This window comes from Hylobates moloch, unplaced genomic scaffold, assembly GCF_009828535.3.
Source record: "Hylobates moloch isolate HMO894 unplaced genomic scaffold, HMol_V3 SCAFFOLD_14, whole genome shotgun sequence".
In the NCBI taxonomy this organism is placed as follows: Eukaryota; Metazoa; Chordata; class Mammalia; order Primates; family Hylobatidae; genus Hylobates; species Hylobates moloch.
The window spans coordinates 12,571,968-12,594,408 of NW_026652289.1; the positions used below are offsets into that span (position 1 = coordinate 12,571,968).

The 22,441-nt window shown below is 47.8% G+C and overlaps 2 protein-coding genes and 1 pseudogene across 4 annotated transcripts in view; all 3 read left to right on the forward strand.

Moving 5' to 3' along the window:
* Window positions 1–6,820: 6,820 nt before the first annotated feature.
* Window positions 6,821–11,645, forward strand: DNAJC28 (DnaJ heat shock protein family (Hsp40) member C28). 2 transcript variants are annotated; one of them, XM_032175681.2, is made up of 2 exons: window positions 6,821–6,935; window positions 10,053–11,645. In XM_032175681.2, exon 2 carries the CDS (start codon window positions 10,084–10,086, stop codon window positions 11,251–11,253), a length of 1,170 nt encoding a protein of 389 aa, XP_032031572.1. In that variant the 5' UTR covers window positions 6,821–6,935; window positions 10,053–10,083; the 3' UTR covers window positions 11,254–11,645. The 2 variants fall into 2 exon arrangements, with proteins under 2 accessions (XP_032031572.1, XP_058283540.1); XM_058427557.1 differs by lacking the exon at window positions 6,821–6,935 and adding an exon at window positions 7,139–7,477.
* Window positions 11,646–17,729: 6,084 nt separating this feature from the next.
* LOC116482320 (small ribosomal subunit protein uS7-like) lies at window positions 17,730–18,345 on the forward strand (annotated as a pseudogene).
* A 1,608-nt stretch (window positions 18,346–19,953) lies between these two features.
* TMEM50B (transmembrane protein 50B) overlaps window positions 19,954–22,441 on the forward strand; it is a 45,828-nt gene continuing 43,340 nt past the window's right edge. Inside the window, exon 1 of one of the 2 annotated variants that reach the window (XM_032176303.2) lies at window positions 19,954–20,090. The gene's annotated coding sequence lies outside the window, so the exon portion shown is untranslated. Of the gene's footprint in view, window positions 20,156–22,441 lie in introns of both variants that reach the window. The other variant, XM_058427371.1, reaches the window with a different exon arrangement.

The following is a 22,441-nucleotide window of genomic DNA, read 5'->3' on the forward strand; positions in this document are numbered from 1 at the left end:
TCTTAGAGGCCAACTACAGCAAGAAGAGAGAAGAGTCAGTGCCACCTGCACAAGCACCCTTCAGCAAACCCAAAATCCCAGGATCAGAAACTCCTGTCTTTCTTCGGATGGGGAGACTCTGCCCCACATCCCACCCCCAGCACAGCTCACCCAAATCCAAATCTCCAAGTTGGCAGAATGACTTCGAAAGAGGAAAGCAGGAGGCAGCAGACCAGAGCTGGTCCTGCAGGGCAGGGGTGTGTTCAGCAAGAGGAAAATGAGGGGGAAAGTTTCCACCTGCTTTCAGAGTTCTCCATCTGGGAGGAAACATTTTGGGTAACACAAATCCCTGGGACCTGCTGAAGGGACGTATAAGGATCAAAGACACCTGCTGTGTTGGTCTGGTGGGGCTGATGTGACAAAGCACCACAGACTGGGGCTTCAACTACGGGAGACCGTTATTCTCCCACCGTCCAGGAGACTGGAAGTCCAAGATCAAGGTGTCTGCAGGGTAGGTTTCTCCTGAGGCCTCTCCTTGGCCGGCAGATGGCTGCCTTCTTTCTGTGTCCTCACAGGGACGTTGCTCTGTGTGTGCACAACCCTGGTGTCTCTCTGGGGCCAAATTTCCTCCTAAGGATGCCAATCAGATTGGATTATCACCCACCTTAACAGCCTCATTTTAACTTAATCACCTCTTTAAATAACTTATCTCCAAATGCAGTCACATTCTAAAGTACTGGGGATTAGGGCTTCAACATGGGGGCATAATTCAGCCCAAAGCATGGAGAAGTGACCAGGCCATCTGGAGGGAGACAGCTGTGTGAACACCATCTTGATTACCCACCTCCTTGTGCAAATGCGTCATCAAAATAACTAGTGTTTATCCCACCAGCTTTGTGGACTAGAAGCATGGAGAGCAGTAATTCCATTACCTCAGTAATTACAATAAAGAAATCTTTTTTTTTTGAGACGGAGTCTTGCTCTTGTTACCCAGGCTGGAGTGCAGTGGAGCAATCTCAGCTCACTGCAACCTCTGCCTCCCAGGTTCAAATGATCCTCCTGCTTCAGCCTCCTGAGTAGCTGGGATTATAGGTGCCCACCACCACACCCGGATGATTTTTGTATTTTTAGTAGAGATGGGGTTTCGTCACGTTGGCCAGGCTGGTCTCGAACTCCTGACCTCAGGTGATCTGCCCGCCTCGGCCTCCCAAAGTACTGGGATTACAGGTGTAAGCCACCGCACCCGGCTAGTAATTACAATGAAGGAATCTTAAGTGTGTGTGTTGACACACACCTATCAGACTGGCAAAGATTAAAAAGAGATTACTAATGTGTGTTCTCAAGAGTGTGGAGTAACTGACATTCCCAAATATGTTGGTGGTGCGAACTGGTCCATCCCTTCTTGAACATAATTTAGCAATACCTATTTATTCACAAAACATAGTGGCCACTTTTCCATGGCTGTATCTAGAGAACCATGTCATTCTTTTTTTTTTTTTTTTTTTTTTGGTGAGACGGAGTCTCACTCTGTCACCCAGGCTGGAGTGCAGTGGTGCGATCTCGGCTCACTGCAACCTCTGCCTCCCAGGTTCAAGCGATTCTCCTGCCTCAGCCCCCCGAGGAGCTAGGATTACAGGCGCCCGCCACCACGCCCAGCTATTTTTTTTTCTTTTTAGTAGAGACGGGGTTTTACCATCTTGGCCAGGCTGGTCTCAAACTCCTGACCTCATGATCCACCCACCTCAGCCTCCCAAAGCGCTGAGATTACAGGCATAAGCCACCCTGTCCCGCCAAGAACCATGTCATTCTTTTTACATACTACGGAGCATGAAATTTTCCCCCCCCCTCCCTCCCTTCCTTCTCTCCCTCCCTCTTTCCTTTCATTTCCCTTCTTCCTTCCTTCTTTCCTTCCTTCCTTCTTTCCTTCCTTTCCTTTCTTCCTTTCTTTCCTTCCCTTTCCCTCCCTCCCGCCTGCCTGCCTTCCTTCCTTTTCTCTTCTCTTCTTTCTCTCTCTCTTTCTTTTTCTTTCTTTTCTCTTTCTTTCTTTCTTTTCTTTTCTTTCTTTCTCTCTCTCTCTTTCTTTCTTCTCTTTCTTTAACTTATCTCTAAATGTAGTCACATTCTAAAGTACTGGGGGTTAGGGCTTCAACATGGGTTCTTTCTTTTTTCTTTCTTTTCTTTCTTTCTCTCTCTATCTTTCTTCTCTTTCTTTAACTTATCTCTAAATGCAGTCACATTCTAAAGTACTGGGGGTTAGGCTTCAACATGGGGGGCACAATTTAGCCCAAAGAGTGGAAAAGTGACCAGGTCATCTGGAGGGAGACAACTGTACATAGTGTCTCCTTACTGTAATTACTGGCCGGGCGCGGTGGCTTACACCTGTAAGGTATACATAGGTACACTTATGTCATGGGGGGTTGGTGTACAGATTATTTCATCATGCCGGTATTTAGCCCAGTACCCAATAGTTCTCTGTTTTCCTCCTCTCCCTCCTCCCCCCATCCCACCTCACGTAGACCCCAGTGTCTATTGTTTCCTTGTGTTCCTAAGTTCTCATCATTTAGCTCCCATTTATAAGTGAGAACATGCAGTGTTTAGTTTTCTGTTTCTGCGTTAGTTTGCTGAGAATAATGGCCTCCAGCTCCATCCATGTTCCCGCAAAAGACGTGATCTCATTCTCCTTTATGACTGCACTGTTTCTTTCTTTCTTCTTTCCTTCCTTCCTTCCTTCTCTCTCTTTCTTTCTTTCCTTTTTTTTTTTTTTTTTTGAGACGGAGTCTCGCTCTGTCACCCAGGCTGGAGTGCAGTGGCGCAATCTCGGCTCACTGCAAGCTCCGCCTCTCGGGTTCACGCCATTCTCCTGCCTCAGCCTCTCCGAGTAGCTGGGACTACAGGCACCCGCCACCACGCCCGGCTAATTTTTTTGTATTTTTAGTAGAGACGGGGTTTCACCGTGGTCTCGATCTCCTGACCTCGTGATCCGCCCGCCTCGGCCTCCCAAAGTGCTGGGATTACAAGCGTGAGCCACCGCGCCCGGCTTCTTTCCTTCTTTCTTGAGACAGGGTCTCACCTATCACCCATGCGGGAATACAGTGGCATGATCATAGCTCACTGACGCCTCGAACTCCTGGGCTCAAGCGATCCTCCTACTTCCTGAGTAGCTGAGACCACAGGTATGTGCCATGGCACTGGTCTATAGCATGGAATCTTTCATAATTTATTTTTCTCTCTGTAATTTGACTTTATTCTTCCTCGCTATTATAAATAGTGGTTCAAATGAAAATCTTGGGACACTCCCCCATCCACCCGAAGATTTTCAGAGGTAATCAAGATTCCAAAGTTTGTGTGGGCTAGGTGCAGTGGCTCACACCTGTAATCCCACCACTTAGGGAGCCCGAGGTAGGTGGATCATTTGAGGTCAGGGGTTCGAGACTAGCCTGACCAACAAGGCAGAACCCTGTCTCTACTAAAAATACAAAATTAGCCAGGTGTGGTGGTGTGCACCTGTAATCCCAGTTACTCGGGAGGCTGGGGCAGGAGAATTGCTTGAACCCGGGAGGTGGAGGTTGCAGTGAGCTGAGATCATGCCACTGCATTCCAACCTGGGCGACAGAGCAAGACTCCGTCTCAAAAAAAAAAAAAAAAGTTTGTTTGAATCATTCTTAGGCTGAATATAACCTTTAAAACATTTTTAAAATTAATTAATGTATTGTTTGGTTGCAACCTCTGAGGATGACTATGGCTTTTTTTTTTTTTTTTTTGAGACAGAGTCTTGCACTGTCGCCCAGGCTGGATTGCAGTGGCGTGATCTCGGCTCACTGCAAGCTCCGCTCCTGGGTTCACACCATTCTCCTGCCTCAGCCTCTGGAGTAGCTGGGACTACAGGCGCCCGCTACCATGCCTGGCTCATTTTTTGTACTTTTAGTAGAGACAGGGTTTCACTGTGTTAGCCAGGATGGTCTCGATCTCCTGACCTCGTGATCTGCCCGCCTCGGCCTCCCAAAGTGCTGGGATTACAGGCGTGAGCCACCGTGCCCGGCCAGAGTATGGCCTTTTATATGGACACTTTATTGAGAACATTCTGTCATTTCTATCTTGTTTTATGTATTTTTATAATTTTAATGGATTGAAGGGAAAAATTCTTATTTTTTTTACTAATGAAATTTTCCCCTGTACCTAGAGAAGGGACTTGCTTTGTGGGCTGAATACACTGATAAACCACTGGTATTGGGAAGGAGGATGGACACTCCCTGCCCCTTCCTCAGCCTTCGCTGGGCACTCAGTTGAAGATTTCAAAAGGTCCTTGAGCAGCTGGGGAGGCAAGGCTAACTTCAACATTTCTGTTTTCTGCATGAAGTGTTGACACTTGGAGCGTATTTTAATTTTACTTTTTTTTTTAAATAAATAGAGATGGGGTCTCCCTATGTAGCCCAGGTTGGTTCACATCCCTGGGCTCAAGTGATCCTCCCATCTTGGCCTCCCAGAGTGCTGGGATTACAGGCATGAGCCACTGTGCCAGGCCTTGGAGTGCATTTAGAAGCAAGGCTGGGAGAAGGATGAGATTGAGAGATGTAAGGCACCTTACTGGTCCTGGATGCAGAAGAGGGGGATGGCTACTGGCAACTTTTAGGAAGTTTTGCTCAGTGGCTCCTTTTTTTTTTTTTTTTTTTTGAGACAGTGTCTCGCACTGTCACCTGGGCTGGAGTGCAATGGTGCAATCTCGGCTCACTGCAACCTCCACCTCCAGGGTTCAAGTGATTCTCCTGCCTCAGCCTCCCGAGTAGCTGGGATTACAGGCATGCGCCACCATGCCCAGCTAATTTTTTGTATTTTTAGAGAGACGGGGTTTCTCCATGTTGGTCAGGCTGGTCTCAAACTCCCGACCTCAGGTGATCCGCCTGCGTCAGCCTCCCAAAGTGCTGAGATTACAGGCGTGAACCACTGCGCCTGGCGTTATTTTTCTTTTCAAAAATTTTTTAGTGGCCAGGTCTTACTCTGTTGCTTAGTTTGGACAGCATTGGTACGATCATAGCTCACTGCGGCCTCCACCTCCTGGGCTCAAGTGATCCTCCCACCTCAGCCTCCTGTATAGCTGGGATTACAGGTGGGCACCATCACACCTGGCTAATTTTCTTAAAAGGTTTGTACAGATGGAGTCTCACTATGTTGCCCACACTGGGATTACAAGCATGAGCCACTGCACCTGGCCTGTTTTTCTTTTATGCTGTTTAAGATGCTGCCTAGAAGAGTTAACTTTAACAGAAATCCTTTTTTTTTTTTTTTTTTTTTTTTTTTGAGACGGAGTCTTGCTCTGTCGCCCAGGCTGGAGTGCAGTGGCACGATGTAGGCTCACTGCAAGCCCCGCCTCCCAGGTTCACGCCATTCTCCTGCCTCAGCCTCCTGAGTAGCTGGGACTACAGGTGCCCACCACCACGCCTGGCTAATTTTTTATATTTTTAGTAGAAACGAGGTTTCACGTGTTAGCCAGGATGGTCTCGATCTCCTGACCTCGTGATCCACCCGCCTCGGCCTCCCAAAGTGCTGGGATTACAGGCGTGAGCCACCGTGCCCAGCCAGAAATCCTATCTTCTTTCACATGAGTTATTTTGTTGATTGTTTGCTTATAACTAAAGCCCTCGGAATCAGAGTTTATACTGTATCTTTTTCTGTGCTCCTGCATAGATGGCAATAAATGATTATAATGTTTATGATGTTGAAGCTGAGAAGGCTAATACCTATTTCTGCCTCCTTTTAGGAGACACAGTCATAACAAAAAATATTGCTTAATGTGCGAGGCACAGTGCCAAGTGGTTTACATACATTGTGTAATTCTCCCCCTAAAAAAGTCAATGAACTTGATACAATTATTATTTCATTATATGTAAAATAGGGAAAATAATAGCATTTATCTCAGAGGGCTGTTGTGAAGATTAAATGAATGACTGTAATCCCAGCACTTTGAAAGGCCAAGGCAGGCAGATCACCTTAGCTCGAGTTCGAGACCAGCCTGGCCAACATGGCCAAACCTGGTCTCCGCTAAAAATACAAAAAAATTAGCCGGACATGGTGGTGCACGCCTGTAATTCCAGCTACTCGGGAGGCTGAGGCAGGAGAATCGCTTAAACCCGGGAGGTGGAGGTCGCAGTGAGCAGAGATCGCGCCACCACACCCCAGCCTGGGTGAGAGAGCGAGACTCTGTCTCAAAAAAAAAAAAAAAAAGTAAATATACAGAAAGCACTTAGCACAATGGCATACTATTTACTATAGTTTACTATTTATTGCAACTCTCATTTTGCAGGTATCTTGCCTAAGGTGCAAGCAGAAGAAACAGGATTTTCAACCCGGATCTGAAAACTCCCAAGCCTCTGCCTTTTTCTTTCTTTTTATCCTTTTTCTTTTTCCTTTTTAAAAAACTTGCTTCCTGTACAGAGAGGGAAAATGCTCAGTCTCCATGTCAGTGGTTGAACTCGAAGCCAGAAGATCCCTATTTTGATTTTGTCCTCTGGCCTGTCGCCAGCCCCTCAACAGTACTTGAATTAATAAAAGGGCAGGTTTTAAGCCTCATGTATCTGCGCAAGTGGCTCCTTCTGTGACCCCGAAGAAACCTGCTCAGGTCCCGTTCTGGGGAAACAGCCTTGCCTTCCCTCGCCTCCAAAAAGTTACCCTTGCCCGCCGAGCCACAGCTCCCCACGCCGCCAACTCGGTCTTTGCATCATTTTCGACGCCCGCTAAGTCCCTCCCGAGAGGCGCAGGCGCACATCGCCCCTTCTAGCGAACTACATCTCCCACAATCCCAATCGGCCGGACCACCTCCGCTCGGGGCGGGGACGGAGGCGGAGCTGGTGGTCCCCTGCCGGGACGAAGCCTCCCGAGGTGCCCTGCCTGGGTCCTCCGGGGTAAAGTTCGTTTGACGAAAGATTGTCCGTTTCCCTGGTAAGGTCACCTGTCCCAATCAGGTACGATTCTGCCTTCCGTACCCCCTGAGCCCCTCAGTGTAAAGTGGCAGATGGTCTAGCCTGGCGGAGGCACCAGCTGGAGGCCGCGGCACAGACAGCCGGGGGGTGACCGACGGACCGCGCACGCATGCGCAGAGGTGCGGCATGGGGGCGGGAGCAGCGGAACCCCTACCCCAGGTCTGCGCAGGTGAGGAGCGGGCGGGGCAGGACCAACCTCCCTTGCCATGATAACCACCTTCGCAGCCGGCTTCCAGACCATTGGCCCCGATTGCCTAGAAAATAGGGGGTCTCAGGAGCTCAGTTTTAGCGTTTATATATCCCAATTCCAATTAAGCCACTTCCCGTATTTTTTGGCCATTGTCAGTGTGCAAGTCTTCTTCCTCCTCTTCGAGACCGTGTTACTGCAATAGCAGCAAACGTGTTGGGAGGCCTCACAGTTCATCGTGGTTTTTCTGGTCTCTGGCAGAAAGCTCCTTCCTACCGAGCTGTGGAGCATAAAGTCTTTTGGATACTTGATTCTATTCAATCCAGTATCAGACCAGGTACGTACCTTGTCCATAAGTCGTCTTATGAGAAGACTCCTTGAGATGATGCAGACTCTCGTGCAGTTTGTTTGTTTGTTTGTTTGTTTATTTTGAGATGGAGTCTTGCTCTGTCGCCCAGGCTGGAGTGCAGTGGCGCAATCTCGGCTCACTGCAAGCTCCGCCTCCCGGGTTCACGCCATTCTCCTGCCTCAGCCTCTCCGAGTAGCTGGGACTACAGGCGCCCGCCACCACGCCCGGCTAATTTTTTGTATTTTTAGTAGAGATGGGGTTTCACCGTGTTAGCCAGGTTGGTCTCGATCTCCTCACCTCGTGTTCCGCCCATCTCGACCTCCCAAAATGCTGGGACTACAGGCATGAGCCACCGCGCCCGGCCTCTCGTGCAGTTTATAATTGGCCAGAGGTATAGACAGTTAAGCAAGCCTCCTTTTTTACTGTGCCCACCCCTAACCATTTTGCTTACACCTTGTTATGGGACTTGGTTAAATTGCTTAACCTTCCGGACCTACGTTTTCTCATTAATTGAGAAGATTGGATTAGATAATCTCTAAGAACTTTCCACTTGTAAAATATACGGTTAGTTAGTGAGGGGTAGAATCCAAATTCTATCTATCTATATTTTTTTGAGACAGAGTCTCGCTCTGTTGCTCAGGCTGGAGTGCACTGGCACGATCTCGGCTTACTGCAACCTCCACCTCCCGAGTTCAAGCGATTCTTTTGCCTCAGCCTCCCGAGTAGCTGGGACTGCAAGCACTCAGTTAATTTTTGTATTTTTAGTAGAGACAGGGTTTTGCAATGTTAGCCAGGCTGATCTCGAACTCCTGACCTCAGGTGATCCACCCACCTCGGCCTCCTAAAGTACTGGGATTACAGGCGTGTGCTACCGTGCCTGGCCCTACAATATGTTAACACTAAACTTCATCAGCTTCCATTTTTCTGCCCACATCAGTGAAATATAGCTATAAAAATGCAGCTGGTGGAGCCGGGCGCGGTGGCTCACGCCTGTAATCCCAGCACTTTGAGAGGTCGAGGTGGGCAGATCATGGGGTCAGGAGATCGAGACCATGAAACGCCGTCTCTACTGAAAATACAAAAAATTAGCCGGGTATGGTGGCGGGCGCCTGTAGTCCCAGCTACTTGGGAGGCTGAGGCAGGAGAATGGCGTGAATCCGGGAGGCGGAGCTTGCAGTGAGCCGAGATTGCGCCACTGCACTCCAGCCTGGGCGACAAAGCGAGACTCCATCTCAAAAAAAAAAAAAAAAAAAAAATGCAGCTGGTGCCTGAAGCGGTGGCTCACCCCTGTAATCCCAGCACTTTGGGAGGCCGAGGTGGGAGGATCACGAGGTCAGGAGTTCAAGACCAGCCTAACCAACATGGTGAAACCCCATCTCTACTACAAATACAAAAATTAGCCGGGCATGGTGGCATGTGCCTGTAATCCCAGCTATTCAGGAGGCTGAGGCAGGAGAATCGCTTGAATCCAGGAGGTGGAGGTTGTAGTGAGCTGAGATCACACCACTGCACTCTAGCCTGGGCAACAGAGTGAGAGTCCATCTCAAAAAACAAACAAACAAACAAAAAAAAGAATGCAGCCAGGCCGGGTGCGGTGGCTCACGCCTGTGCTGCCAGCGTTTTGGGAGCCTGAGGCAGGCAGATCACCTTAGGTTAGGAATTCGAGGCCAGCCTGGCCATCATGGTGAAACCCCGTCTCCACTAAAAATACAAAAATTAGCCAGGGGTGGTGTCGTGCACCTGTAATCCCAGCTACTTGGGAGGCTGAGGCAGGAGAATCACATGAACCCGGGAGGCAGAGGTTGCAGTGAGCCGAGATCATGCCATTGCACTCCAGCCTGGGTGAGGCTCTGTCTCAAAAAAAAAAAAGAAAAAAAAGAAAAGAAAAGAAAAAAGAATGTGGCTGGGCACAGTGGCTCACCCCTATAATCCCAGCACTTTGGGAGGCAGAAACTGGCAGATCATTTGAGCTCAGGAGTTGGAGACCAGGGTGGGCAACATGACGAAATCCCATCCCTACAAAAATACAGAAATTAGCCAGGTGTGGTGGTGCACGCCTGTAGTCCCAGCAACATGGGAGGCAGAGGTGGGAGGATCACTTCAGCCCAGGAGGTTGATGCTGCAGTGAGCCATGATTGTGCCACTGCACTCCAGCATGGGCAACAGAGCAAGACTGTCTCAAAAAAAAAAGGGGGCTGGGCGTGGTGGCTCATGCCTGTAATCCCAGCACTTTGGGAGGCCGAGGCGGGCAGATAACCATGTCAGGATATCCAGACCAGCCTGGCCAATATGGTGAAACCCCTTCTCTACTAAAAATACAAAAAAATTAGCTGGGCATGGCTCTGGAGGCGGAGGCACCACTGCACTCCAGCCTGGGCGACAGAGCGAGACTCTGTCTCAAAAAAAAAAAAAAAAAAGGAAAAAAATGTTGACAGCAGCATTCAAAAGAACTGCCCCTTGTTGTACTTGTAAATTCATGCTGTATCTTTTACCTTATTGCTGAAAATAAGAAATTAACTGATAATACAACTTTGTTCAACCTATATTTGTTGTCGTTTTATAGGTCATTGCTAGGAAGAACTCTGGGTACAATAATGAATACAATGTACGTGATGATGGCTCAGATCTTAAGATCTCACCTGATAAAGGCTACAGTGATTCCTAATCGAGTGAAAATGCTTCCATATTTTGGTATCATTAGAAATAGAATGATGTCAACCCATAAATCCAAAAAGAAGATCAGAGAATATTATAGGCTGCTGAACGTGGAGGAAGGATGCTCTGCAGATGAAGTCAGGGAATCTTTTCGTAAGCTTGCCAAGCAATATCATCCTGACGGTGGCTCTAATACTGCTGATTCTGCAACATTTATAAGGATTGAAAAAGCTTATAGAAAGGTGCTCTCCCATGTGATAGAACAAACAAATGCCAGTCAGAGTAAAGGTGAAGAAGAAGAAGAAGATGTAGAAAAATTCAAATATAAAACACCCCAGCACCGGCATTATTTAAGTTTTGAAGGTATTGGTTTTGGGACTCCAACTCAACGAGAGAAGCAATATAGGCAATTTAGGGCAGACCGTGCTACTGAACAAGTGATGGAATATCAAAAGCAGAAACTACAAAGCCAGTATTTTCCTGATAGTGTAATTGTTAAAAATATAAGACAGAGCAAACAGCAAAAGATAACTCAAGCTATAGAACGTTTAGTGGAGGACCTCATTCAAGAATCCATGGCAAAAGGAGACTTTGACAATCTCAGTGGGAAAGGAAAACCTCTGAAAAAGTTTTCTGACTGTTCCTACATTGATCCCATGACTCATAACCTGAACCGAATACTGATCGATAATGGATACCAACCAGAATGGATCCTTATGCAAAAGGAAATAAGTGATACTATTGAGCAGCTCAGAGAGGCAATTTTAGTGTCTAGGAAAAAACTTGGGAATCCAATGACACCAACTGAACAGAAACAGTGGAACCATGTTTGTGAGCAGTTTCAAGAAAACATCAGAAAATTAAACAAGAGAATTAATGATTTTAATTTAATTGTTCCCATCCTGACCAGGCAAAAAGTCCATTTTGATGCTCAGAAAGAAATTGTCAGAGCCCAGAAAATATACGAGACCCTTATAAAAACAAAAGAAATCACAGATAGAAACCCAAATAACCTTGATCAAGGAGAAGGAGAGAAAACACCTGAAATCAAGAAAGGTTTTTTAAACTGGATGAATCTGTGGAAATTTATGAAAATACGATCATTTTGATGTTTACTATCATAAATCATTCTTAGTTCCACTGACACTTAACATGGAAAATGAGATTTATTGCTATAATACAAGAATTTAAGAACTGTGCCATTGTACTTATCACAAAACTAATCACATAGCCAATGATGTGTAAGTCAGAAACCTATCAGGTTGGTTCTGAGGATATAGTAAGAAAAGAAAATAACTGAAACTCCTTTTTTTTTTTTTTTGAGACGGCGTCTCGCTCTGTCGCCCAGGCTGGAGTGCAATGGCTCAATCTAGGCTCACTGCAACCTCTGCTTCCCAGGTTCAAGTGATTCTCCTGCCTCGGACTCCCGAATAGCTGGGATTACAGGGACACACCACCACACCCGGCTATTTTTGTATTTCTTTTTCCTTTTTCTTTTTTTTTTTGAGACAGAGTCTCACTCTGTCGCCCAGGCTGGAGTGCAGTGGCGCGATCTCGGCTCACTGCAAGCTCCGCCTCCTGGGTTCATGCCATTCTCCTGCCTCAGCCTCCCAAGTAGCTGGGACTATAGGCGCCAGCCACCATGCCTGGCTAATTTTTTGTATTTTTAGTAGAGACGGGATTTCACTGTGTTAGCAGGATGGTCTTGATCTCCTGACCTCGTGATCCGCCCGCCTCAGCCTCCCAAAGTGCTGGGATTACAGGTGTGAGCCACCGCGCCTGGCCTATTTTTGTATTTTTTGTAGAGATGGGGTTTCACCATGTTGGCCAGGATGGTCTCAAACCCCTGACCTCATGATCCACCTGCCTCGGCCTCCCAAAGTGCTGGGATTACAGGCTTGAGACACCATGCCCAGCCTAATTTTTATATTTTTAATAGAGATGGGGTTTCACCATGTTGGCCAGGATGGTCTCAAACCCCTGACCTCATGATCCACCTGCCTCGGCCTCCCAAAATGCTGCGATTACAGGCTTGAGCCACCACATCTGGCCTAATTTTTAAATTTTTAATAGAGACGGGGTTTCACCATGTTGGCCAGGATGGTCTCGAGCTCTTGACCTCATGATCCGCCCCCCCCTCGGCCTCCCAAAGTGCTGGGATTACAGGCATGAGCCACCGCGCCCGGCCAGAAATAACTGAAACTTCTAAAGAAAATAATTTAGTTCATTCCAGTGTTAAAATATTGGTCATCCAGTGAAATGAGCTAGGATCAGTTCTCTGACTTTGGAATCATACATGAATTCCAAAAGTTTTAGTGCAGTTTTGAGCTGTAATAACTAACTTAAAAGCAGTGACTGTTGCCATTTTCAAATATAGATACTTAAACAACAACAGGGAAACTAAAAAATATGTTATCAAAAGTCACAAAACTGAAGTGTAATGAAATTTAACCAATTAAACCTCCAGATGACTTTTTTTTAAAACGAGCTTGCTGGATTTATACTTCTGAACTTATTAAGGCTCAAAACTGTTCCAAGACTTTTGGGACACTCTCCATATGGGTGGAAATATTAAGATCAGGAAATTAGCCTACTGGAATTACTGTACTTTTCTTTTTATGAGGGCCTTCTCTGTGGGTACTGAATGAAAAACACACCAAACATCCAGATTCTACTTTTTCCTGTCTAACTTGATGGTCTATTGGCTGCAGAAATCAGTGAAGCTAGTTGATTTAGCAATTCTAGAAATAAACTCCAGTGTCTACTTTTTTTTTTTTTTGAGATGGAATTTCACTCTTGTTGCCCAGGCTGGAGTGCAATGGTGCAATCTTGGCTCACTGCAACCTCCGCCTCCTGGGTTCAAGTGATTCTCCTACCTCAGCCTCCCAAGTAGCTGGGATTAGAGGTGCCCACCACCATGCCCAGCTAATTTTTATATTTTTTTTAGTAGAGATGGGGTTTCTTCATTTTGGCCAGGCTGGTCTCGAACTCCTGACCTCAGGTGATCCACCTGCCTTAGCCTCCCAAAGTGCTGGGATTACAGGCGTGAGCCACCATGCCCGGTCCAGTGTCCACTTTTTTTTTTTTTTTTTTGAAATGGAGTTTTGCTCTTGTTGCCCCAGGCTGGAGTGCAGTGTTTCCTTCTTTTTTTTTTTTTTTTTGGGAGACGGAGTCTCGCTCTGTCACCCAGGCTGGAGTGCAGTGGCGCAATCTTGGCTCACTGCAAGCTCCGCCTCCCGGGTTCACGCCATTCTCCTGCCTCAGCCTCTCCGAGTAGCTGGGACTACAGGCGCCCGCCACCACGCCCGGCTAATTTTTTGTATTTTTAGTAGAGACGGGGTTTCACCGTGGTCTCGATCTCCTGACCTTGTGATCCGCCCGCCTCGGCCTCCCAAAGTGCTGGGATTACAAGCGTGAGCCACCGCGCCCGGCCAGTGTTTCCTTCTTTAATCCAGAGTGCTGTGTTACAGAAGTGGTTCAGAAGTGAGGGACTCTACCTGCATTTTGGAAGAACGTATTATTTTGTAAAATGTGTGATAGTTAAAACAAACAAAACTACACCTTCAAAAAGAAATTTTGGGCCTTTAGCTTAGATGCTGCAGCATTAATTGGCATAATATGTGATTATAATTTATTGAATAAGTTGTCATTTGGCTTCTACAATGATAGTATCACTGTAAATAAAATTGTGAACAGTATGGAATGTTGCTTAATAAGAGCTATAGTTCCAAAAACATTTTAGAAGGCAGTAATTTTGTGACTCTTGTTAAAAGTGGGAATTAGAGACCTGGCACTGTGGCTCACACTGTAATCCCAGCACTTTGGGAGGCCGAGGCGGGTGGATCACGAGGTCAGGAGATCGAGACCATCCTGGCTAATATGGTGGAACCCCGTCTCTACTAAAAATACAAAAAAATTAGCTGGGTATGGCGGTGTGCACCTGTAGTCCTAGCTGCTGGGGAGGCTGAGGCAGCAGAATGGCGTGAACCTGGGAGGTGGAGCTTGCAGTGAGCTGAGATTGCGCCACTGCACCCCAGCCTGGGTGACAGAGCAAGACTCCGTCTCCAAAAAAAAAAAAAAAAAAAAAATGGGAATTAGATGTAAGAGGCTTAACTGCATTACAGCAACATAGATGAACAAAACCATTTTCCATATTGGTCAATGAGAAGGTAAGGTTACCAAAAAATGTCAGTAAATTTTTAATTTCAGCACAGTGCACTTTGTGTTTGTAAATGTTGTCTATGTTAATAAAGTTATTATAATGATTATTCAATGGCCCTTTGTTATAATGGTAATAATATTTTGGGCTAGGCACCTAATTTTTGTTTTTTTTGCGATGGAGTTTTGCTTTTGTTGCCCAGGCTGGAGTGCAATGGTGCAATCTCGGCTCACCGCAACCTTTGCCTCCTGGGTTCAAGAGATTCTCCTGCCCCAGCCTCCCAAGTAGCTGGGATTACAGGCATGCGCCACCACGCCCGGCTAATTTTGTATTTTTAGTAGAGACAGGGTTTCTCCATGTTGGTCAGGCTCGTCTCAAACTCCTGACCTGAGGTGATCCAACCCGCCTCAGCCTCCCAAAGTGCTGGGATTACAGGCATGAGCCACCGCGCCCAGCCCTAAATGCATTTTTTAAAAAAATCTTTTTGATTGGCCAGGCACGGTGGTTCATGCCTGTAATCTCAACATTTTGAGAGACCAAGGCAGGAGGATTGCTTGAGCCCAGGAGTTTGAGACCAGCCACGGAAACATGGTGAAACTCTGTCTCTACCAAAAAAAAAAAAAAGAAAGCCAGGTGTGGTAGCACATTCCTGTAGTCCCAGCTACTTGGGAGCCTGAGGTGGGAGGATCGCTTGAGCCCAGGAGGTCAAGGCTGCAGTGAGCCATGATCACACCTCTGCACTCCAGCCTACGCAAGAGTAAGACCCTGTCTCAAAAAAAATGAAAAACAAATCTTCCAGGCTGGAGTGCAGTGGTGCGATCTTGGCTCACTGCAACCTCTGTACCCCGGGTTCAAGGGATTCTCCTGCCTCAGCTTCCTGAGTAGCTGGGATTACAACCACCCGCCACCACACCTGGCTAATTTTTGTATTTTTAGTAGAGACAGAATTTCACCATGTTGGCCAGGCTGGTCTTGAACTCCTGACGTCGTGATCCGCCTTCCTCGTCCTCCCAAAGTGTTGGGATTACAGGTGTGAGCCACCGCGCCCAGCTCAGGTAATGTTTTTACAGCAGTGTGAAAATGGACTAATATAGTACCCCAGCATAAGAGTTTTGAGGAGACATAATCATTCAGACTATAACACCCACGATAACTCTGATCCTCCAGTTCCATGAGCCGCAGAATCCTCCTCATTATTTAAGCCAGTTTGATATGTTCTTTTCTGTTACTTATAACTGAAAGAGACCAACTGACAAATGTATCCACTGTCTTCAGGGTCTGGATGTGGAAAGAAGTGTTTCCTCTTCTGCTGGAGTCAAATTATCTTCCAGGCCTTAGTTTTTTGTTTCCCATCTAAAAATCCGTCTTTTCTCCTAAATGACTGACACTGAATAGCCATCCTTTCAGGAGAGAGTCCATTTCAGACCCACAGGAAGTATGACTTTAGTCTCAAGACACCTTTATCAAAATACAACAGTTTTAATAGCTGCCTAAGACTTATTCAGATGAAGTCTTTTTGTTATACAACCACATAAGCATATGAAGAAAGAGAGAGAATATTTTGGGAAGTACCTGTTTATGCATCATGTTTTAGGCTTTCAGATAGTTCCTGTGGTACACATCTGGCTTGTACACTCAAAAGATGGAAGTGAATACCACTCTATCAGAGTAAGTTCATGAAGCAGCCCTGAGAGAGAATAAACTAGAACCCATGGGGTGTAGCATGAAGGACAGCCTGGATTGTTCCTTTCTGTTAATAGGCTTGTACCAACTGGACTGCATTTTCTGTCTAGTTTTGGGTGAAGTAGATCTTTCAGAACCTGTCCTGGCCCAAACCTGAAAATGGTCCTGAAGTCACAATGTCTCCAGAATCTAAGAGAGCCTCTCTGAAGTGCTTAGGTAACAAGAATTTAACAAAACATATGCTTCAGTAGCTACATGGTAGAATACCAACTGAATCAGAAAATGTGTGTGGTTTTTTTTTTTTTTTTTTTTGAGACGGAGTCTCACTGTGTCGCCCAGGCTGGAGTGCAGTGGTGCAATCTTGGCTCACTGCAACCTCTGACTCCCAGGTTCAAGCGATTCTCCTGCCTCAGCCTCTTGAGTAGCTGGGATTACAGGTGAGCGCCACCACGCCCGGCTAATTTTTGTATTTTTAGTAGAGACAGGGTTTCACCATGTTGGCAAGGCTGGTCTTGAACACCTGACTTTGTGATCCGCCTCAGCCTCCCAAAGTGCTAGGATTACAGGCTTGAGCCACTGCACCTGGCCACATGTGGTTTTTTTTAAAAGGCTGATTTACAATTCTACTAAATACTTAAATCAGTACATTTGGAATTGAGAGTGAAATGTTGACATCAGCAACTTAATCCCAGTATCTTTCAAATGCTTTTTTTTTTTGAGTCGGAGTCTTGTTCTGTTGCCCAGGCTGGAGTGCAGTGGCGTCATCTTGGCTCACTGCAACCTCTACCTCTCGGATTCAAGTGATTCTCCTGCCTCAGCCTCCTGAGTAGTTGGGATTACAGGCATGTATCACCACGCCCAGCTAATTGTTTTTTCTTTTTAGTTGAGATGGGATTTTACCATGTTGACCAGGCTGATCTGGAACTCCTGACCTCAGGTGATCCAACCGCCTCTGGTTCCCAAAGTGCAGGGATTACAGGTGTGAGGCACTGTGCTCGGCTAAATGCCCATATATTTGAAAGCATAACTAAATACATGTTTGACTTTTTGTGGAATAGAGGTTTATAGACTGAGAGAAGCAAATTGTGCTATGGTTTGAATGTGTCCCCAAAAAGTTCATGTGTTTGAAACTTAATTACTGTTGTAATCCTGTTGAGAGGTAGAACCTTGAAGAGGTGATTGGGTCATGAGGGTTCCACCCTCATGAATGGATTAATGCTGTTATTGTGGGAGTGGGTTAGTTATCTTGGGATTGGGCTCTTGGTAAAAGGACAGCTTCAGCCTGATTTTCTCTTTCTGTCTTGTATGCTCGTTGGCCCCTGTCTGTCTTGTTTTCTACCATGGGATGACACAGCATGGAAGTCCTTACAAGATGCCAGCACCATGCTCTTGGAGTTCCCGACTTCCAGAACTGTGGACCAAATAAAACACTATTGTTTATAAATTGCCTGTTCTGTGTTACTCTGTTATAGCAGTAGAAAAGGACTTCAGACAAGCTGCATTAACATAAATCTCCACTACTAAAAAAGCAACTTAAAGCATGTGCATCCCAATGGTAGGTGAACAGTAATGTCTTCCTTCATATATAGAGGTAATCATTTTTCTACAGATATTATTCTGTAACAAAGCTTAACAAAATCCTGGGAAACCTTAAAATATTAGTACTTTAAAAAGCGATAGCCTGTGCCAGGGCGGCACGTGGTCCATGCTGATCGACAGAGACACTGGGGCTGTGCCCTCAGGATGATTGAGTGGGAGACAGCAGCACCAGCGGTGGCAGAGACCCCTTGACATCAAGCTCTCTGGGAAGTGGAGCACTGATGATGTGCAGATCAATGGCATTTCCCTGCAGGATTACATTGCAGTGAAGGAGAAGTATGCCAAGTACCTGCCTCACAGTGCTGGGCGGTATGCCGCCAAATGCTTCCTCAAAGCTCAGTGCCCCATTGTGAAGCCCCTCACTAACTCCATGATGATGCATGGCTGCAACAACAGCAACAAGCTCACGATCATGTGCATCATCAAGCATGCCTTCGACTTCATCCTCCTGCTCACAGGCGAGAACCTTCTCCAGGTCCTGGTGAACGCCATCATCAACAGTGGTCCCTGGGAGGACTCCACATGCATTGGGCCAGCAGGGACTGTGAGACAACAGGCTGTGGACATGTCCCCACTGCACTGTGTGAATCAGGCCATCTGGCTGCTGTGCACAGGCACTCGTAAGGCTGCCTTCTGGAACATCAAGACCATTCCTGAGTGCCTGACAGATGAGCTCATCAATGCCACCAAGAGCTCCTCCAGCTCCTATGCCATCAAGAAGAAGGATGAGCTGGAGCGTGGGGGCAAGTCCAACCGCTAATTTTCCCGGCTGCTGCCTAATAAACCAGTCTGCCCTTTGGGACGCCTCCCCCCGCCCAAAAAAAGTGATGAGATTTGGAAACTTCTAATTGTCCCCTAATATCTAGTTTTCCTTCCTTAGTACTGAAACCCCATTTTCCAGCCTTCTTTGCAATTTGGTGTAGTCAAGTGACTATTTTACTAGCAGAATGAAAACAAAAATGGTACCTGCAACCCCCGCCCCTTTCAAAAGATTCTTAAAGAGAGGAGAGTGTTCCCTTATGAATCCTCTCTTCTGGTGGAATGCCAGCATTGTGACATATTTCAAAAGCAACTTATTCAGCACATATTTATGGAACACCTAGATCCTAGCCCATGCATAAGAGCTATAGGAGAACATTATCCAGGATGGCATTTTTGGTGATAGTTCCATGATACAAAACCTTTTACTTCATTATACCTCAAGTAAAATGCTTTTTAGATTTCCATTGATAATAACTCTACTTGGCTGGGCACAGTGGCCCATGCTTGTAATCCCAGCATTTTGGGAGGCAGAGGCGGGTGGATCACCTGAGGTCAGGAGTTCAAGATCAGCCTGGTGAAATCCTGTCTCTACTAAAAATACAAAAATTAGCAAAGCATGGTGGTGCGCACCTGTAATCCCAGCTACTCGGAAGGCTGAGGTGGGAGGATCCATTGAGCGTGGGAGGTAAGAGGCCGCAGTGAGCCAAGATCACACCACTGCACTCCAGCCTGGACAACAGAGCAAGACCCTGTCTCAAAACAAACAAACAAACCACCCAAAAAATAAAGCTCGACTTTTCCCCAAACAACTAAATGGTTACAGGCATTTCTGTAGGAAATTTAGACAGGGCTTCCAAAGGCTGTTAAAGTTATGTTGAAAATCCAAGAGGCTGAAAGATATCTGACTATAAGAAAGATGAAGAAAAAAAAAAAAAGACAAAAATCTTTGTGAATAGACGGGAGAGCGCCGAGCGAAGTCAGAAGACTAGTTATATTGTGAGGATAACCTCGGGTAACCAGCACTCGCTGGGTAGCCCTGGTTTACTAACTTCAACTTTCTGGGGCTCCATTTCTGAATTGAGGGGATTAGAAAAAGGCATCTCTAAAGACCTTCCGTTCCCGAGAACCCTCTCGGAGAACCTTCCCTACTCTGGGCAGCTCGCAGACAGACAAGGCCGATCGGCCATAGGCGAAGGGAGACCCTGGTCCCCCGGATCTCGAGCTCCGTCCACACGTGATCTCACGGTACTGCACTTCAAGTCCGCGTGCAGAAACGCAGCAGTGGGAGCCTGGCGGCGGCCGCCCACCGGCAGGGGACAGGAGTGGCCCGCCCGGCTCTGTCCCGAACCGTATATAGCTGGGTCTAGACCCCCGCTCCAGGAGGTCCGCAGAGCAGCGGTCCCCACCCCGCCCCTCGGAGCTCGCCCTGCCCCCGGCCAGCCACTTGCTGCACGCCGATTGGTCGCGAGGAGCGCCCGGCGTCCGGCTGCCCCCAGCCAACGCCCTCTTCCCGCCCCCTCGCGTCCCGCTCCGCCCCCGGCCGGCCACTTGCTGCGCTCCGATTGGTCGCTGCGGTGCACACGGCGCCTCGCCCCGCCTCACCGGCGCTCTAGCCTCGCGCCGGCCTCCAGCTCCCGGCTCCCGGGGCTGAGGTGGAGCCGGAGGACGCCGGCAGGGCTGTGGCGCAGCAGTCTCCTTCCTGCGCGCGCGCCTGAAGTCGGCGTGGGCGTTTGAGGAAGCTGGGTAAGTCCTGTCTGCGGGTCTTCGGCGCCAGGCAACCCTAGAGGGCTCGCGCCCGCCGCCCGCGGGTAAGGAGGCACCCTCGTCGGGCCCTCTCCGGCCCGGCCTTCTGGGGGCAGTGGCGCCGCCCAGCCGGGTTTTCCCTGCGCTCGGTGCCGGCCTGCAGACTCGGGCCCGCGGAGCCCCCGCCGCCCCTTCTTGCCCCTGCCCGCGTCCCTTCGGGCCGACCGTGACCGTGGCGCCGCCGCGACCCGCAAGCAGCCCGGGGAGGCTGGCCTGCCGCGCTGTCAGGCCGTCAGGTTGCGTTCCTGGGGAGGTCTGGAGAGGCTCCATCTCGTGCCTTTCACCTTCTCGGGCGGCGGGCACGGAGACGACGGTTTTCGGGACGCCCTGCTGCGGCCGCGACGCCCTCCCGAGGCCGGAACGAGGGCCCCGGGGCGGCTGCAGCCCTTCTTCGCCCCTCCCGTTTGCCCCGAACCATTGCTAGGAAGCTGCCCATGTTTTCTGCACTTTTCTGATTTCATTCTTACGAGAGTCAAGTACAGAAGCGGGGGGGGAGAAAGGGAAGGGGAACAACATTCTTTCGAGAATTATAAACCTTGGGCTCCGTTAAATAAGTAGCAGCAGAGCATTGTCACTGGAGCAGTCGTAGTCGCGGGTAGGACCGTTTCGGTTTTTAGCCAATAGGCTGGTTAAAGGTATTTAAAACAGTAAGTTGGAAGGTGTTGAAATTCTAAGGTAAATACATGACCTTTCCAAACCAAAGCAGTGAGACGGGCTGGGCTGGGCTGCTCTCCGCTGCGCGTGCCTGGGTCGGGGGGTGCGGAGGGGCAGGGGGCGGAGGCCTCGGACAAGAAGGGGTGGGAGGGAAGTGGCATCGGCCTCGTCGCGCTGTAAGACCCGATTTTCTCTTTTCGGAGGATCCCATCTCCCCTCCCAGAGTCTTCATCCTACCTGCACTGTGGATCCCTTGACACTTCAGAGGCTCTGAACTCTCAGGCCGGTCACACTTTTTCATCATTTTGTTTCTTGTCTTTTAAACCCGCATGCATTTCAAACGTAGAGCAAACATTAAACTTTTTTTTTTTTTTTAACTGAGGATAGTGGTGCAAGATTTTGTTCTTGAAATGCAAACCAAAAGTTATCTTGAATATTTATCGCGCTGGAAAAGCAGGTTTAATTAGAGTGAGGTGGGGACGTATATTTCTTCTTCCAGAGACACAGCCTCCCCACTCACCACCCCAATCCCTCCTCTCTGTCAACTAGGGTTACAGCAGCCTTACACTGGCTAGTCTTTTCTGAATTCTGAATTCACTTCTGGGGGCCAAGGTAAAGAATTTATCGTATTTTATCCTCATTTTCCTCTTCTGTTTTTTTTGAGACAGGGTCTCCCTCGTTGACCAGGCTGCAAGTACCGTGGCCCGATCTCTGCTCACTGCAGCCTGCACCTCTAGGGTTAAAGGGATTTTACAGCCTCAGCCTCCCGAGTAGCTGGGATCACAGGCGTCTGCCACCATGCCTGGCTAATTTTTATATTCTTAGTAGAGAGTTTCACCATGTTGGCCAGGCTGGTCTTGAACTCCTGACCTCAAGTGATCCGCTCGCCTCGGTCTCTGAAAGTACTGGAATTACAGGCGTGGGCACCGCGCCTGGCCTTTTAAAGTTTATTATTATTGTTTTAAAATTTATTTATTTATTTATTTATTTATTGAGACGGAGTCTCGCTCTGTGGCCCAGGCTGGAGTGCAGTGGCGAGATCTCGGCTCACTGCAAGCTCCGCGTCCTAGGTTCACGCCATTCTCCTGCCTCAGCCTCCCGAGTAGCTGGGACTACAGGCGCCCACCACCACGTCTGGCTAGTATTTTGTATTTTTAGTAAAGATGGGGTTTCACTGTGTTAGCCAGGGTGGTCTCGATCTCCTGACCTCGTGATCCACCTGCCTCGGCCTCCCAAAGCACTGGGATTAGAGGAGTGAGCCACTGTGCCCAGCCTAAAGTTTATTTTTAACTTATGTATATATATATTTTTTGAGGCCGAGTTTTGCTCTTGTTGCCCAGGCTGGAGTGCAATGGCGCGATTGTGGCTCACTGCAACCTCCACCTCCCAGGTTTAAACGATTCTCCTATATCAACCTCCCGAGTAGCTGGGATTATAGGTGCCCGCCGCCACGCCCAGCTAATTTTTGTATTTTTAGTAGAGACTCGAACTCCTGACTTCAGGTGATCCCTCCCGCCTCGTACCTAGCCCGTTTTACTTTTTAAATGATTAAAGTAACATTCAGGTTGTCTAAAACATTTAAACATGACAGAAGAATATCAAGTAAAATTCAGACAGCGCAGAGGTATGTCAAGTTA

What these genes read in the sequence shown, in the direction of transcription:
- DNAJC28 (XM_032175681.2), top strand. Translation starts at nt 10,084, where the DNA reads ATGAATACAATGTACGTGATGATGGCTCAGATCTTAAGATCTCACCTG.